Below are 17,208 nucleotides of genomic sequence, written 5' to 3'. Positions count from 1 at the left end.
TATTATTATATTTGCCTAACACTAGCAATAATTATGACATTAAATTCATCTGTAGGAGAGACCCTACATTCATAAACAAAACAGGTTACCCAGATACCGAGTTTTCCAACCAGGGTTCTGTAGACGCCCAGCGTTCTACATACCATCGAGGTTCTGTGAGTTAATGGAATAAATAGATTTTTTTAAAATGATAAAAAGTTGTAGAATATGGGGTTGATATGTATGGTTCTACGAGAGCCACTAGCATGAAGGCCAGGTTCTAAATATGGTAATACACTGCCATGATGAGACAACAGTTTTTAATAAAAGCTGTTACCCGAATTTGCTAGGCCATGATGGAATCCCAGACTACTCTTGGAGAGCTGGTCAGAACAGCGCTGGAAAGCAGGGAGCACAACTTCTGCTTGGGAAGTTAGTGAATACACAGAAAATGGTGTGGGTGGCAAGAGGCCAGGTAGTTTTCGTTTTCACACTTCGGACAGGAAGGAGAGGCCATGTTGCATATGGCTGCCAGATTACTCCTCTGCCACTGTACAGGAGTTGGAAGCAGGGGCAGATAATATGGGGTGGAGGGGAGGAATACATAAAAGATAAAATTATACATGGGTAAAAAGTGATTTACAGGGATGTTTGTACCTCAGGGTTCTGTGTGACATCATCAACAACTCAAGATTCGCTCTTCTTGTCTATTTAATTTCAGTCAGAACCCCTCTGTGAAAAACATCCCTGCAATTAATTGTTACCCTTTGTCGGAATGGAGAAGTCCTCTGCATGGTAATGGACGTGGTCCCTGCCCGGAGTCCCCCAACTGTACTTAAGTCTGGATCCCTAATGCTGATTTTTGTTGTCACAGACAAACACATATGCATGTGTGCCATAACATAGGCCTGTCTCATGGACTGCGGTCTTGTTGGACCAGGAGGGGTGCCCAAAGGAATACCCTCATAGTGGTAAAAGGCTACTGCCTTGACCAGGCGTTAGGCAACACGAGCATGGTGGTGGCAGCATACTGTGTAATAATCGATAAGAGTGAACAGATCCTTTTTACCTGTGTCACTGGAGTAAGGCCATATGTTCCCTCATTTAAAGTTCTGCAGCTTTGTGCTTAACTCACTTATGGCCTCCATTGGTTTGGTGTTTGGGGTTGTGCAGTGGGTGTGTAGTGTACATGTGTAGGGTGTATGTGGGCCTGTGAATGTTACAATACATGGCTGAGGAAGTATTGTGTGCGTGTTATATGCACCTGCTGGGTGTATGTGTGCCGGTGAGTGGTACAATACACGAAGGATATAATGCTGTGCAGTGTGTGTATCCTGTATACATGTGCTGGGTGTTTGTGTGGATCACCAGGACCAAGTGTGACCTTGTAAGGAAAGTCACCCGAGGAGAAAGGTCACCGTGGAGGCCCCTGCAGACTTGCAACATTAGTTAGAATCAACGTCAAAGTTTTCGCACTACTCCTTACCTCACCCCAACACACCGTAGGACAGACCAAAGGACTTGCACGGCTTGGAGAGACCACAAGAAACCTCTTGTCACTGTGAATGCACGACCGGGTGTTCAGAACGCAAAGACTGATTTCAGGCAAGTCGTCCCTGGGGAACTGGCTTACTAGGTAGTGCTTTGGCGCTAGAAGGTTTCTGGCTTAGATGGTCCAGGCCCGGGACACCAGAAGTAAATGGCCTCAACCCCCACGGTTGGGCCCAGTAATATCTGCGTGCACTGTGGCCGCTGAACGGGGTTCTGGCACTCATCTGTAATTCTATATATGGTAGGCAACAGTAGCGTAGCAACCGTTTCATAGGCCCAGGCGCAAGCAAGGAAACTGGACCCTTTGAAGGCTGTTAAGAAGCAATTATAAGGTTGAATGGGCCACTCTAGGCTCCGGGCCCCAGTGGGCCAGCACCTGCTGAACCAGCGGCAGCTGTGTCCCTGGTAAGCAATGGAGCCCTGCAGAAATCATCAGCACAGTCAATATAGGCTCTTTTGGGGCTGTGTTGCACGGTGGGGCGAGCTGCTGTGTCTCACCATCATAAGGAGCAGAGAGAGAGTTGCTTTATAACTGGAATACTGCAGCATTAGTCACCCAATTACGAAGCAGCTCAGCTCAAGTCAACACGAGCACAGCTGAACACAGAGGGAGAAGCAAAGCTCTTAGTCAGGATAAGGTCCATGGTGGCTATCCAGTGGCCTAGCCATGTTCACTATGGCACAGTTCCAAACATGAGTGAGCCAACCTGCACGGGATGTACCCTGGCCGGGCACGCCAACTGCTACCTCTCAACTGATCTGTTGAGGGTACGTGCCAGTTTAAGGTTAAAGTGAACATTTTGCAGTGAAAATATTAATTTCATTTTATATGTCACTGCGATGTGAGACATTTCTTGCAAAGTATGTACAGTTCTGCAAAGCACGCATTAATATACATTTTCGAAACTGATGATAAACACGTGAAATAATACACATGGGATCACAGTTTATCATAATCTGGTATCCAATATGACAATATTTCTGATTAAACCAAGAGCTGCAAACACTGCTGCAATCATCCGGTGGTTGTTTAAAAACTGCCACTACTGAGAAAAGGAAGGACTAGAGCACAATTTACACACACTCCTAACGTCAGAACTGTACTCCTCGTAGTTGTTGCCTTGCTTTAGGAGTGAAAAAATATCTTTTATGAGTGACAGTCTCATGGAGTACACTAGTGGAGAAGTGTGGCTCACTGGTTAGAAGCGGCAGACCCGGAAGCAGAGGTCAGGCCAGGGACCAGGGTTCAATTCCCGACGCGGCAGGGTCTTGGGCTCAATGTCCGCGGACTCGATAATTCTTGCCTGGGTGCCTACTCTAATCATGGGTCCCACTCTGCAACTCTGGGCAATAGCTTGCTTAATCTCCACAATGGCCCCAACAGCGCTGGAATGCCTGGCTTCACCTTGGGGGTGCCCAGGAGGGGGCATCTCACAGGGAAAGCCAGGAAGGGTTTCCACAGCGGTATACAGCGCCAGGATGCCCTGAGATGGGGCGGCAGTGCGCTTTACAAGTATAAACACATTTACATTACATTTACACAAAGAAATGTACACATCATAGATTTCCTTGAGTGCTCCTGGTGCCTCACACATACTCATGAAGACTGTCAACTTGGTGGAGCATTGGCATGAGAGAGTAGAGCCAAAGTATGCTATTGCACAGGTCACTTGTTATTTTTCCCCACAGCGTATATACTTTTCCAACTTAAAGAATATCGTTCCCTTATACCTGTACTATATACGTGTTTGTTCCTTATCCTTTCCTACCTTGAAAGCACACTCCAGCGTCTTCTGCAGGCTCCGGTTTTGATCATAAATGATGACAAACAGGAGGTAAGGTGACTAGCAACACCTGCAACCTTTGTGGGTTTTCATAGGGCTTTCTATGGCCATGCTGCTTCTAACCTCCACCTCATTAATTATCATCCTTTTCCTCACTTTGTCAGTGTCCTCACACCGACTTACTCATGTGGGGCAGTAGATGGATTTTCTACACAAGTATGTGAATCTGCATTCACTGTAGTTCGCAAAAGCTGACATTATAAATCAGGACCTGCATTTTTTAGCACAAGTATGGAGCAGGTTGATAAAACAAACAGTACACCACCTTGACTTCCGTTAACCTATATTCTGGATTGATTGTGTCTTCTCGTTCACCAAGTTTCTCGCCTTTCTCTTGTTTCGTTTTCTCCTGCAAAAAAAAAATGAGTAAAAGAATCACTCATTGTTCACAAACTCAGATGGCCCATCTTGCAGCTAGATGACTGCAGCAAAAAGGGTGATCTTATCTATGGTACGTTACACACAAGGTAATAGTACTATCACACTTTTTAATCTGCCTCTCTCTAGCAGCAGTAGGTCCTTCATAACGTTAGTAAGAATAAAGGAAAGAAATATCCACCCTAACAAAGGCTTGTAGGTAATGATTCGTAGTCAGAAGCGACATACATAATTTCTGTGTCTTTCTTGCCCAGAAAATATCGATCGAAGCTAGAGGCAAAGAGTGTTGTGGTGGGTTGTGAGGACGATTGTTGGAAAATACTAATTTCATTCTTGGGCAACTAGCATCTCTTCATGTGTATTCTCCACGTGATGGCATTCTTTATTAAAATGCCAAATATTACTGAAAGGGATGATACAGGCAAACTACAACTTGACCAATAGTTTCTGCAGCTCAACCTCTTCAAACTGGGTTTCTGCCACGGGGTTGTGGTGAGTGTTATAGTATGTGCCATAAACATCGGCCGAAGAGTTTTTCAATGACTACGTAATTGTCATATCTTTAATAACTCTTGGGTAGTGAGCAGAGGGGTTCATTCCGCTTAAGGCAATAACAGGCATTTTTACACAAACCAGGATTTGTGCAGTAATTACCAAAAATTGCACTGATTAATTCCCATACAAGGTGAGTACCTACACCTGCAGTGTCCCCTAGGTACATTTCGCAAGGAAAAAGATGGACAAATGAAAAATCTAGGAAATATGCAAAATGTGGTAAGTAGTGCTCAAACTGCATAACATGCCTCACTCTGAACCATGAACCACGAAATTTGGCATAGGTGGTGTTTATCAACCTGTAAATACCCTTACACTTGGGTAATATTTACTGCTTACAGTAATTATCATCCATTTACCCTGTAACATTGTTTGACGCACTGAGTAGAGTAACTCAATGACTAATGAGCCCGGATCCCAAGGATGATGGAAGTAACAACTGCCAGAGTAGTAACAGAGGTCTTGGGAAACGGCTACTGGCTATCAAAGGTTACAAACAACTGTCAGCACTTCTTTTCGTTTCAGTATAAGACGAGTAACATTTCAGAGTCGCCCGCACATTGATCTTGTGATGTTTCCTTTCTAATGATTTCTCTTAAAAGAGGAAAAGGGAAAGGTAGAGACATTTCTTTTTTCAAATTATCATCTAACACTGCCTTCCTCATAAAGAAAGTCTATGCAAAACTCCCAAGGGATGAAAATGTAAATGTAGTAGACAGAGTAGGAAAATGCTACTTACCAGTATGCATCTGTTCTTGACATGTAGAGCTGCAGAGTTGTAAACTATGCATAGATCACCACCTAGTGTTGGGCCCGGATGTTTGGACCACATTGCGCATGGGCATCGGCTCCATCCCCAGATTGTTTTTCGCCATTAGGGAAATGATGAAGCTTTGCAAGTACAGGAAGGATGCCCGTGTAATTTGTATCTAATTAAGATAATACTGGAACAAACGAGGGTAGCTGGGGTGGCGGGTGGGTGTGTACAACTCTGCAGCTGTACATGCCAAGAACAGATGCCTACTGGTAAGTAGCATTTTCCATTCGAGGCATATGAGCTGCAGATTGTACACCATGCATAGATTATATAGCAGTACCCACTCTTAGCGGCGACCACCCCTATCAGTTGCAGTACTTTGGAATAATGTTTTGAGAACAGCCTGGCCCACATTAGCTTGTTGTTTTGTTTGCAAATCTACACAATAGTGTTTTGAGAATGTGTGTGGTGTAGCTCATGTGGCTGCTCTGCAGATGTCATCTAGGGGAATGTTCCCTAAAAATGCCATTGAAGCCCCTATCTCTCTGGTAGAGTGGGCTTTAGGAGGAACAGATAGCGTACGTTTAGCTTTGTGGTAGCAAATCTGTATGCATTTGACAATCCATCTAGTTATCCCAGATTTTGAAATGGGATTACCTTTGTGTGGTGATGAGAAAGACACAAAAAGTTGTTTTGTCTTACGAAAGGGTTGTGTCCTTTCTATGTAGTATAGCAACGCTCTTTTGACATCTAATGTGTGAAGAGCTCTTTCTGCTACTGACTGTGGTTGCGAGAAGAAAACGGGCAGTTCCACAGATTGATTGAGATGGAATGGAGAAATGACTTTAGGCAGAAATTTCGGATTAATATGCAGAACAACCTTGTTTTGATGCATTTGCAAAAAGGGTTCTTGAATGGTTAGTACTTTTAGTTCACTAACTCTGCGCAGAGAAGTAATAGCTACTAGGAACGCAACTTTCCATGTTAAAAATTGTAGTTCACATCTGTGTAGGGGTTCGAAGGAAGGCCCCATTAGCCTTGTGAGAACAACGTTTAAATTCCGTACAGGTGAAGGTGGTACTCTGGGAGGAATTATTCTTTTAAGCCCTTCCATAAAGGCTTTAATGGCAGGCACTCTGAACAGAGATAGATGTTGTCTGTTTTGCAGATATGCTACTATTGCAGCAAGATGTAGTTTAATAGACGTATAGGCTAAGTTACATCTTTGAAGATGCAGTAAGTAACCTATGATGTGTTGAATAGCCACATTTAAGGGATTAATATTGCTGTTATGACAACATATTACAAATCGTTTCCACTTGGCTGCATAACATGCCCTAGTGGTAGGACGTCTAGCTTCTTTAATGACATTCATGGGGTCTGGAGGAAGGTTCAGATATCCAAATTCTAGGACTTCAGGAGCCAGATCGGAAGGTTGAGCTGAGCTGGGTCCGGGTGTCTGATCTCTCCACGGTTCTGTGTTAAGAGGTGTGGAGACAGGTGCAGTTTTTGATGTAGTACCACATACAGTTGTAGCAGTGTGGTGTACCACAGTTGTCTGGCCCACATTGGATCAACTAGGATGAGGGTTAGAGAATGCTGCTGTAGTTTGCGTACTACTAGTGGCATGAGTGGTAGAGGTGGAAAAGCGTATGCAAATCTGCTTGACCAATTCATCCATATCGCATTGCCTTTGGACAGTGGGTGTGGATATCTGGTGGTGAAGCTTGGGCATTTTGTGTTTTCGTGGGTGGCAAATAGGTCTATCTGAGGTTGTCCCCACATCTGAAAGAATGGCTGAAGAACTTGCATATGAAGTTCCCACTTGTGGCTCTGTTGTGTTTGACGACTTAACAGATCCGCTATAGTGTTTTGTACTCCTGGGATATGTTGGGCTAGAAGGAATATGTTCTGAGGTATGGCCCACCTCCATATATCCTGTGCTAGTTGAGATAGTAGCAGGGAGTGCGGGCCTCCTTGCTTCTGTATGTAATACATTGCTGTCATGCTGTCTGTGCGGACTAATACAGCTTTGTTTGCTACTTGCTTCTGGAAAGCTTTTAGTGCCAGGAATACTGCTAGTAACTCCAGATCATTGATGTTGAGTAACTTTTGTTGCGGTGTCCACCTGCCTTGCATGGTGTGTTGCAGTAGGTGGGCTCCCCAGCCGGAGAGCGATGCGTCCGCAGTCAAGATTATCTGAGGAACTGGCTCTAGGAACGGTCATCCCTTGGAAAGGTTTTTGGTGTTACACTACTGCAGAGAGTGATGAGTTCGACCGTCTACCAACACTAGGTCTGTTAAGTGACCTTGAGCCTGGTTCCATTGACGTGATAAGCACTCTTGTAGCGGACGCATTTGAAGTCTTCCATGCGGTACTATGAAGATGCAAGAGGCCATCAACTCTATGAGTTGCATGAACACTCATGCTGGGAGGGAGTGTTGTAGCTGAAACTTTGTTAGGAGAGTTTGCATGCTGGCTATCCTTGCTGGAGTGGGATAAGCTAGCGCTGTTGAGGTGTTTATTGTGGCCCCAAGGTACTGTTGTACTTTGGATGGCTGTAGAGGAGACCTGGTGTGGTTTATTGTGAACCCCAAGTTGTGGAGCAGCTGGATGGTGGCATAAGTGTGCTTTACGCATTGATTGTGTGAGCTGGATTTTATGAGTCAGTCGTCGAGGTACGGGAAGACATGGATGTGCTGTCTTAGTAGATGCGCTGCCACCACTGCCAAGCACTTGGTGAATACCCTTGGTGCTGTTGTGACTCCGAATAGGAGTACTTTGAATTGGTAGTGCTGCCCGTCTATTACAAACCTGAGATACTTCCTGTGAGCTTTGTGAATGGGAATGTGGAAGTATGCGTCCTTGAGGTCTAGAGTAGCCAGGAAGTCGTCTTGTGACAAGAGAGGAAGGACTTGCGGGAGTGTGACCATGAAAAAATGGTCTGACTGTATGTATAGTTTTAGCGGTCTGAGGTCTAAAATAGGCCTTAGAGAGCCGTCCTTCTTTGGAATTAGAAAGTATAGACAGTAAACCCCCTTGTTTTTGCTGGTGCAGAGGAACTAGTTCTATTGCACTTTTTTCTAGCAGAGATACCACTTCTTGCTTTAACAGTGATAGATATTCTTGTGACATTGGACGCTGTTTGGGTGGTATGTTTGGGGGGGTAGATGTTAGTTCTAGACAGTGACCTGACTGAATAATTTGTTGCACCCACCTGTCTGATGTGATGTTGATCCAGGCAGGCAGGAATTGTTGGAGTCTTCCCCCCACAGGAGTGGAATGTTGGGGGGGAAGGGGAGGAAAGTCATTGGGTAGGGGTAGAGGCAGAGCGGGAGGTGTTGTTTTTGCCTCTGCCTTTGTTGTTGTTACCCCTGTAACCCCCTCTCTGGTAGCCCTTAGTGAATGTGGATTGGCTAAGGGTTTTGTAGGAAGAGGAGGGACTTTCTGAGGAGTAGTCACTTGTGTTGCCTCTGTATGATGAGCGACGAAAAGAACATCTGGGAGCTTGCTGCTGAAAGGCTCCCATAGATTTTGCTGTGTTTGTGTCTTTTTTCATTTTTTCTAAAGACACGTCAACTTTTGGACCAAATAGATGCGTCTCATCAAATGGCTGATTATAGATGAAGTTTTGTACCTCAGGTTTAAAACCTAAAATACGTAGCCAGGCATGTCTACGAAGTAAGGTGCTGGTATTGATTGCCCTTGAGGCAGTATCTGCGGTGTCCAGGGCACAACCAATGGTGGTATTAGTAGTGTTTTTACCTTCTTGTATGAGTTTGTTAGCTCTGTCTTTATATTGTTTTGGTAGGTGCTGCATTATGGACTCTAGTTCATCATAATGTGCCCTGCCATATCTTGCCAGCATCGTTTGGGTGCTGGCAATGCGCCAGATGTTAGCTGCTTGTGTCGCAGTTCTTTTGCCGGAGACGTCAAGGAGCTTAGATTCTTTGTCTGGGGGTGAGGCTTCACCTGTTTGGGAATTAGCAGGTTTACGTGCATTGGACACCACTAAAGAATCTAATTCTGCTGGGCCTTTAATGTAAACTGGGTCAGCAGGGGCAGCTTTATATTTTTTCTCAATGCGAGGATTGAGGACCCTAGCTTTGACGGGGTCTTTAAAAACCTCTGTTGCGTGCTTAATGACGCCCTTGAGCATTGGTAGCATGGCAGTAGACCTTTGTGTGTTGTCAGATGTGTCTAATAGGAAGTCTTCCTCCACGGCATTGGTGTGTAAGTCCACCCCATAATATTGTGCAGCCCTTTGGACTAGTAGGTTAAAACCTATGGTGTCCTCTGGTGGGGAAGATTTGGCAGGGTATACATCATCTTGTGGGACGTAAGGCACATCAGGGGTATTGTAATCATCCCATGGATTAGGTGATTGAGGGGGACTATTAGTCTGTGCTGGGTAATGTGTACCCCCAACTTCATAATCAGAATCTGTGTGTTCATCATCGTCTGGATTTGGAGATGGTGTAGGTGAATGATGTGGTGGAGGTGGAGGAGGAACAGTATGGGGAGGGGGTGGAGAAGGGACCCTTAATGGAGAGGTTGCAATGTCTCTCTTCTTTGCAGGGGGAGGAGGGTCTGGCGCCTCAAGTGGTCTCTTCTTGGAGCAGAGAGTCAATTGTCCAGTTTTTGGATCCTTCACAAGAGTTTTTTGCTGTGGATCTGGTGTAAAAAGTTCCTGTGAGCAGGGCAGATCCTTTGGCGTCGAAATTTTCGGCTCCGTAGGTTTTTTAGGCACCGAGTCGGTAGCTGGCTTAATGTGCCCTTTCGAAGTGTCTTTTACGGGAACCTGTTTTTTCGGTTCTGAGGGTTCTTTGGCTCCGATGCATGTGAGTCTGGAGCTTTGGTTGATTTTTTACTCGCCTCAGAGTGAGGTTTCGGCATCGATGAACCGCTGCCATTCTTCGGCGCGTGTGCTTGGATGTTGAAGCAACGGTCGACGTGGAAGAGGAAAATGGCTTTTTCTTCGGTGTCGGTACTGGGTCGGCACTGGGAATAGGCTGGCTCGAGCCCGAGCCGCCTGAAGGCTTACTGAGCTTCTTTGCCGGGCCCGAAGGCGGGGCGTTGGAAGCAGTCTCTCGGTGTGCACCCGAGCCCGAAGGTGAGGGTGTGACCGAAGCCTTTTTTGAGGGTGTCGAGGAAAGGGTGGGGTCGACTGTCTTACTTACGACCCGTTGAGCTGGAGTGACTTCCTCGACGTCGGAATCTTCGGTATCTGAGGATTCGATACTCTCCTTGGCGTGCTGGTGTTCTGGCACGTCGACGTTCTCTTCGAAGATGTCGTAGGGGATCGAAGCTGACGAGCGAGCCATAGTTCTTCGAGCTCGTCGGTCCCGAATGGTCTTCTTGGAGCGGAATGAGGCACACGCTGAACAGTCTTTGGCCTTGTGCTCCAGTGAGAGGCAAAGGTTGCACACCTCATGTAGGTCGGTGTGGGGAAACTTCGACCAACATTGAGGAAATTTTTTGAATGGTGTCCTTTCCATTAGCCAGAAAGTGAGGCCTAGGTAGGCCCGAGGGCCTTCGTCGACGACCGGAATCGAAGACTTCGAAGTGGTGGAGAATCGCGTCGAAGCGCGATTGAAACAATACCGTTGAACTGGGTGAGGATTGCGCGCCGAAGGAAATTCGGTTCCAAACCGGAGCACAGGAAACACATCCGAGCCCGATGGCAGAAAAAAACAATCTGGGGATGAAGCCGATGCCCATGCGCAATGTGGTCCAAAGGAAGAGTCACCTAATTTGTGACTTCCAAAGAACTTTTCAGGACAACAACAAACTGCAAACATCCAGGCCCAATTCTAGGTGACGATCTATGCATAGTGTACTATCTGCAGCTCATATGCCTCAAACATAATGTTTATGTCCACAAGGTTCAGTCACTCAAACAAGCCCTATTAAAGTGCAAGAAGACCTGTTTGAGATCCTAGACAGGAACCGTTGTTTTGTTACATTAGGTTAACATTTCAAATTTGATCAGGTGATCTTTAATTACTTACAGAATGAATGAAGAGAAACAACCAGGCTGCTTCCTATGGATTCTAGCGGCAAAGATGTGAAATCTAATTGATCTGCCCTCGAATGAAAGGATTTGCGATGGCACAGCAATACAGTAGACATATTCTCTAGACATTAAAGACGAGCCAGTGCCTTTCACTAGCATCAAATTAAAAACAGACATCCACACCTTCATTAGTACAAGTGGTCGCTCTTTTTAAACTTGAAACTATTTTTTTCTTTTAGGCTGGCATAACAGTGATCATTGAAGTGATGAATCTGTTAGCACAGCGTCCACCCTTCCGACCAAAAAAGCACATCTACTGGCACTCTACCTCTCATCAGATCTTCTCTGGCAGAAAGGACCTTACTAATCCACTACCTACCTGGTCATCTTCAATATCTTACTTCAAGTCCTCCTAACATTACATTAGAAATGACACTGAAATAACTGCCCCTTTCTGACGTTGCCTCACTTCAGGCCTAACTACCTGCTGTCTCCTTGCCGTCTGCTGTTGGCACGCCTTCCAGTGCCTGGTGCCCATTCCTTCTCAGCTCCGTCACAGCCTCTCCTTCAGTGGTCTCCGGGCCACCACATTCACCTCACTTCCTGCTCATTTGACACCTTTTGGTCATCTCAACTGCATTCTAGACCAGTTTCAAACCGGGAAACACCCGCCGATCTAATCTTTTCTCACCATCCACTCAGCCAAATCCCTCATAAATACACTTATTACTCAGTGAGCTGGACTACAGCTTCACTCTCTTCCTCCATCTCATCCAGCCTCCTAAATGTCCCTCTTGTATAATGTACACATAATTCAAGTGTGTACGCGCCTCTGCCACCATCCTCTTGATAGAGAAAGGGTTACAAACTATTGCGGTTCTCATAAATTCCTAATCCAAAAATCAAATCCAATCACAAACTTGTTTTTTTCCTGCCAGATTCTTCTTGTTATGCAAAACGCCTAATTGGCCCATCTCAGAACATTCATTCCTACACTATTAAACCTCTCGATTCCACCTTTTTACAATAGCTTTATGCCCTTAAAAACTTCCATTTGAGCATTTTCACACAACCCTAAACTCTGCAACCACCCTCTCAACGCCTTCAGGAAAGCCATTAAAAATGCGTTGTTGGGAGTCTTTTCTCCTTTCCCACCAGTAGGTTTCAGTGTTTACTAACAGCCAAGTGAGTATATGCTGACAGCAGTAAGAATGCAGAAATATTTTTTCTATTTAAGAGGTAAATGTGGAACCAAAAAAAGAGGACTTGGAGCTCTACACCTCAGTATAGTAAGATGGACTACATGAAAATAAAGTCTAAAGACAGGAGAAAAGGAAGCAGAACTACTCTTCACAGATTCAAGATAGGGAGGAGGATGAAGATAAAGCTTGATTTCATGCATGTATCCATACTCTTCATGTTCATAGCTAGCTTCACCTAGAAAAAACTTTACCAGTATATGTTTTCACCAAAACCCACACCATGATAGCAAATTGTTTCATTTAAAGATGCCTTAAACACTGAAATATGCAACTTTGCTGAACTACGTGCATCAGCACAATCATAAAATCAAAACCTCTGCACAGCGGTACGCTCAAAAGGTTGGATTGTAATATGAAGGAAATACTTAAAGTAGAGAAACTTTGCTGTATAAACCAGTCCCTACAAATCATAATCATTGAAAGCTGCAGAAAACAGGACAACAAAAATAGCACTATCAAAATTCTTCTTGCACTCCTCTGTCCAGTGTAACACACCACTCACTCACCCCCCCCCCCCTCCCCCCTCGGTAAGACAGTTTCTACCACCCCTGATTTCTCAACCTGACCATAAGCGACACAGGTACCAATCTGGGAGCAGGGCGGAGAACAAGGTACTGGACACAAAATACAAAATGACACCTTTCAGGAGAAGCAATACTGAACTTCACCTAAAAAACAATAATCCCCAAAATGTGGTTATCTAAAAATGTCGAGTTTTGTAGTGCGGCCTGTCGCCACTGTGGCACAGCGCAAACGCAAGTCCAATCCGCACCGCTTGCCACCAATGTTAGACCCGGGACCCCGGCTGGCCAAGGCTTGCGCCAAAGTCAGTCAGAGATCACCATGTCTAAGGTCAGGGCAAGGGAGTTACACAACAAGATAACCCCTGCTCACCCTCTAGGTAACGTGACGCGAGCAGCAAGGCTAATCTCAGAGGCGATGTGTAAAGCGTTTGCGCGCGCACCCAGCAACAACACCCAAGGCCCACCACAAAGGAAACTCCACACAAGGTTATATAAAAAATAGCCTTTGTATTATAGCAAAAACACATTAGATAACACCACACACTTTACAATGTGCCAACAGGCGCGGGCAGAATTTACAAGGGATTATGTACAGGACAGGGCCACATGGACCACTGTCAGGGGTAGGCACTGTTTAGAAATAATTCTTGTAGGTATAACACTTGGCACATAAACATATAATGACTGTAGCACCAAAATAGTAAATGTAGCACACAACCAGTAATCACTGGTACGGGTAAATATCTCCTACGCAACCCTAAACACTGTAGGAAAATCTCGCAGGGAACTAGGACCTTATCATCAGGACCTATAGAAGGAAAACCATCACCTAAGCAGGTCACGTTTAGCAAAGGGAAGGAAACCTAAACAATCACCTAAGCAGGTCACATTTAGCAAAGGTAATAAAACATCAAGAATCCTCTAAGCAGGTCACTTTTAGCAAAGGGGATAAAACATAAAACACCTAAGCAGGTCACTTTTAGCAAAGGTAATGGGACATCAACAATCCTCTAAGCAGGTCACTTTTAGCAAAGGGGATAAAACATAACACACCTAAGCAGGTCACTTTTAGCAAAGGTAATGGGACATCAACAATCCTCTAAGCAGGCCACTTTTAGCAAAGGGGATAAAACATAAAACACATTGCACATGAGGCATTAAAACACATTCAGAGGTGCAGGTAGAACCTTTGCGCAGGAATCAAATAAGCAAGGAAACCTTAACCTGGAAGGAAATAACGCGGTCCCGCTGGAGACATTCCATTGTTGTATGGCAGCCACAGCGGACTGGCTGCGGGCCAATTCCCTACAATTTAACAGCACAAAGACTGAGGTGCTTTACTGCTCCATGGACCGGATCCCGCGGACACTCCCAGAGAACTTTTGGCCGGCCACTTTCCCCAAGCCAGTGTCGGCTGCGGAGTCAGCTCGCAACTTGGGGGTGATCTTCGGCCCAAATCTACAACTTGACATGCACGTCAACGAGACCACTTCTACGTGCATGATGCTGCTACGCATGCTGCGTAAAGTCCTGCCCCTCCTCCCTGCCCAGGCCAGGCCGGAAGTAGTTCGCGGGACCATACTGAGTCGCCTAGACTATTGTAACGCGCTACTTCTGGAGGCCCCAAAAAATCTGTTGTGGAAGTTACAACGGGTGCAGAACATGGCCGCCAAGTTGGCTCTTTCTCGCCCCAACTTCAGCTCTTCCACTCTAGCTTTAAGGGACCTACACTGGCTGCCGGTGCACCTGCGTGTATTGTATAAAGCGGCGTGCCTGGTGTTTAAGGCAGTACATCGACAGGGCCCAGTGCCTCTGCAGAATATGTTCGCCTGGTACTCTGCCCCGCGGCTCCTTCGCTCTTCTTCGGCACAACTGCTTGTGGTCCCGAGGTTCCAGAGAGTCAGGATGGGTGGCCGCTCGTTTAGTGTTGCAGCGGCTAAACTTTGGAACTCCCTGCCACTTTCTCTGAGAAGCCATAGGGACTACTTCCCGTTTAGGAAAGCCTTAAAAACGCATCTTTAAAAGTGTTGTTGACCGAATCTTAAGCGCCAGGATGCCCTTTGGGTGACAGGACCGCGCTCTATAAGTACACCTACAAATACAAATACAAATACAAATGCGCAGGGTGCACATAGCACAATACTAGAACTGTCCCTCAGGCCAACTGGCCTCGCAAGGGCTGAAATGTCCTGAGTCCAAATGTCAGGGAAGGCTGCGCAGGCAGCACAGAACACAAGCCTAAACGTGGCAACTGTCCACTAAGTGCTGGACAGTTGTAAATCACAGATGGCCAACGTTGGAGCCTTGTGGGCTCAAGAGCACAGGTGGGGCGGAAACACAGCGTGGGAGCCACGGGGCTCTAACCAACTCACTGCCCCTCAAGAACCTCGCTGTGCTCTAACAAATATAATGTCACTTAAGAGCCTATCTGGGGCTCAAGGACAAGAACTGCCTCCTCAAGCCTTCTGTGGGCTCGCAAAATCGCTGGGGCGTGGAGCCTCTCGGGGCTCGAAAACGGGAATGACCGGAGCCTCTCGGGCTCTCAATACACAATTTGCCCCCAGGAGCCTCGGGGCTCCTAAACAGGAATGCGGGGTTGTTGGAGTCCCTCACGGGGGACTCAGGATCACTGCAAATGCCCCAAAGTTGTCGGAGGGGCCCGCTGCCAACCGGGGCCACTCTAAATACAAAAAGACCCTGTCCCCGCACTCACCGGGTCCTCGCGGGTGCTGCGGGGGCAGGAACACTGCTGGCTCACCTCTCCGGCAGCGCGGGGCTCCTCTTCACTCGGGGAGCCTCGAGGACACGGCCGGCTGCTTCCTGCTTCTCCGGCTCGGTGGAAGCGGGACTTCCGGCCCGGCCGCGCTGGGATTGGCCGGCCGGTCAACCTCTTCCGGGTCGTCGCAGGCAGCGCGGCGGTCCGGCGGGGGCTGCACACACTCCTGGGCTGCGGCGGTGAACACACGGGGCAATGCCGGGTGGGCACCGGCTTCTAATTTAAAATATAAAGCGAGGTGGGCACTCGCTCATGGGCAAATGAAGGCGGCAAATGAGTGGGGAGACACCCGCGCCGCTCGATCACCACACGGGGCGAACAATTGCCAGTTGGGCACCGGGCAAGACCAAAAAAGCGCTCCCAAGCGCTAGGCAAGGAATCACAGCGCTCCCCAGCGCTGAAGGACAAGAGAACAGCGCTCTCAGCGCTATGGGCAAAAGCAAAGCTCCAGCAAGGTCTGGAGGCAGGCAGGGGGCAAGGCTGGGCCAGAGGCAGCTCACTGGGTCTCCAGGCAGGGAGACACTCCAAGTGGCGGTCCTCCCGGCCCCAGCAACAGCAGCAGCCCCCTCAGCTAGGATCCAAAGGCAGAACAAATAGTATGGGGACACAGCCCCTTCTTATACTGTAAATTCCTTTGTCTGTAGGTGCAGGGTGGGGGAGAAACCAGTCGCAGCTGGTTTTGGAGCCTCCTTGATGGCTCAACCACCCATTTCATTCACTAGCAGGGCTAGGGTCATCAGTCGCACCACAGGGTGCTGAGCCAGCATTGTGTGGGGAAAGTCCAGCCCCATCAGGGACCAGGTGCACTCCTCCTCAGCCATCAACATGCTAATCTCCCACTCACCACCGGGCAGACCCATCCGGCCTTCCTGGAGCCAGGCTCACCAGCCAGCTCCAGCCGATCACACGCCAGGCATATTTTATACTAATATGCCAAGCCCTAGAAGTGGCATTCCTACACAAGACACACTCATGCCACATACATCATTGCGAAGCATTCATTCTCACGAGGTCGCACATACCAAATTCGAGCCTGCACTCCCCACGCATCAGGAACTACCAGGGACACAGACATTCCCCATGCATTCCTATGGGAGAGCAGGCCAGCCTAACTACATGCACGCACTTTACTCTGGGACCCAGGGAAAAAGTGCGCAGAGACCCAAAAATCATCAACACAGATCATGTATTAAAAGCAAAAAGATTAGGGGTGAACCTGCCAGAAGGGCCAAGTCCAACAGCAATGCTGGGCAAACACGACAACATAATCTTCCAATGCAGAGAATATACCTAGGTTTAACTCATGCTGTCAAAGGCACACCTCAAAACCCTGCCTCAGACTCATCCCTTCCTGGATGTCAACTCAAATTAAATCCAACAAATTGTTCACCCAAGACCAGAGCCTTGAAATCTTTACACATCCACTCATCGACTGAGCTGAGCCCTCTCGTGTTTAAATCTCCTTCAAGGACAATGTAAACAAAAAAAGCACAAAACAGTCTGTTATCTGCTGAGCATCATCCAGAAGATAACTTCACTCCCTTCTGTCAACATTTGCAAGATCT

At 46.9% G+C, this 17,208-nt stretch overlaps 1 protein-coding gene across 28 annotated transcripts in view; it reads right to left on the bottom strand.

Moving 5' to 3' along the window:
- Positions 1–17,208, bottom strand: part of CAST (calpastatin) — a 641,814-nt gene that overhangs the window by 43,155 nt on the left and 581,451 nt on the right. For all 28 annotated transcript variants that reach the window (XR_015309292.1, XR_015309294.1, XR_015309295.1 and 25 more), the window contains one exon: positions 3,640–3,723. Coding sequence is in view for 24 of the 28 variants with exons in the window: in XM_086960931.1 (XP_086817057.1) it covers positions 3,640–3,723 (84 nt within the window). In the remaining 4 variants the exon portion in view is untranslated. The remainder of the gene's footprint in view (positions 1–3,639; positions 3,724–17,208) is intronic.

Source organism: Lissotriton vulgaris, chromosome 3_1, assembly GCF_964263255.1.
Source record: "Lissotriton vulgaris chromosome 3_1, aLisVul1.2, whole genome shotgun sequence".
NCBI lineage: Eukaryota > Metazoa > Chordata > Amphibia > Caudata > Salamandridae > Lissotriton > Lissotriton vulgaris.
The sequence above is the reverse complement of the archived record's forward strand: the minus strand, read 5'-3'. Positions and strand labels throughout refer to the sequence as shown.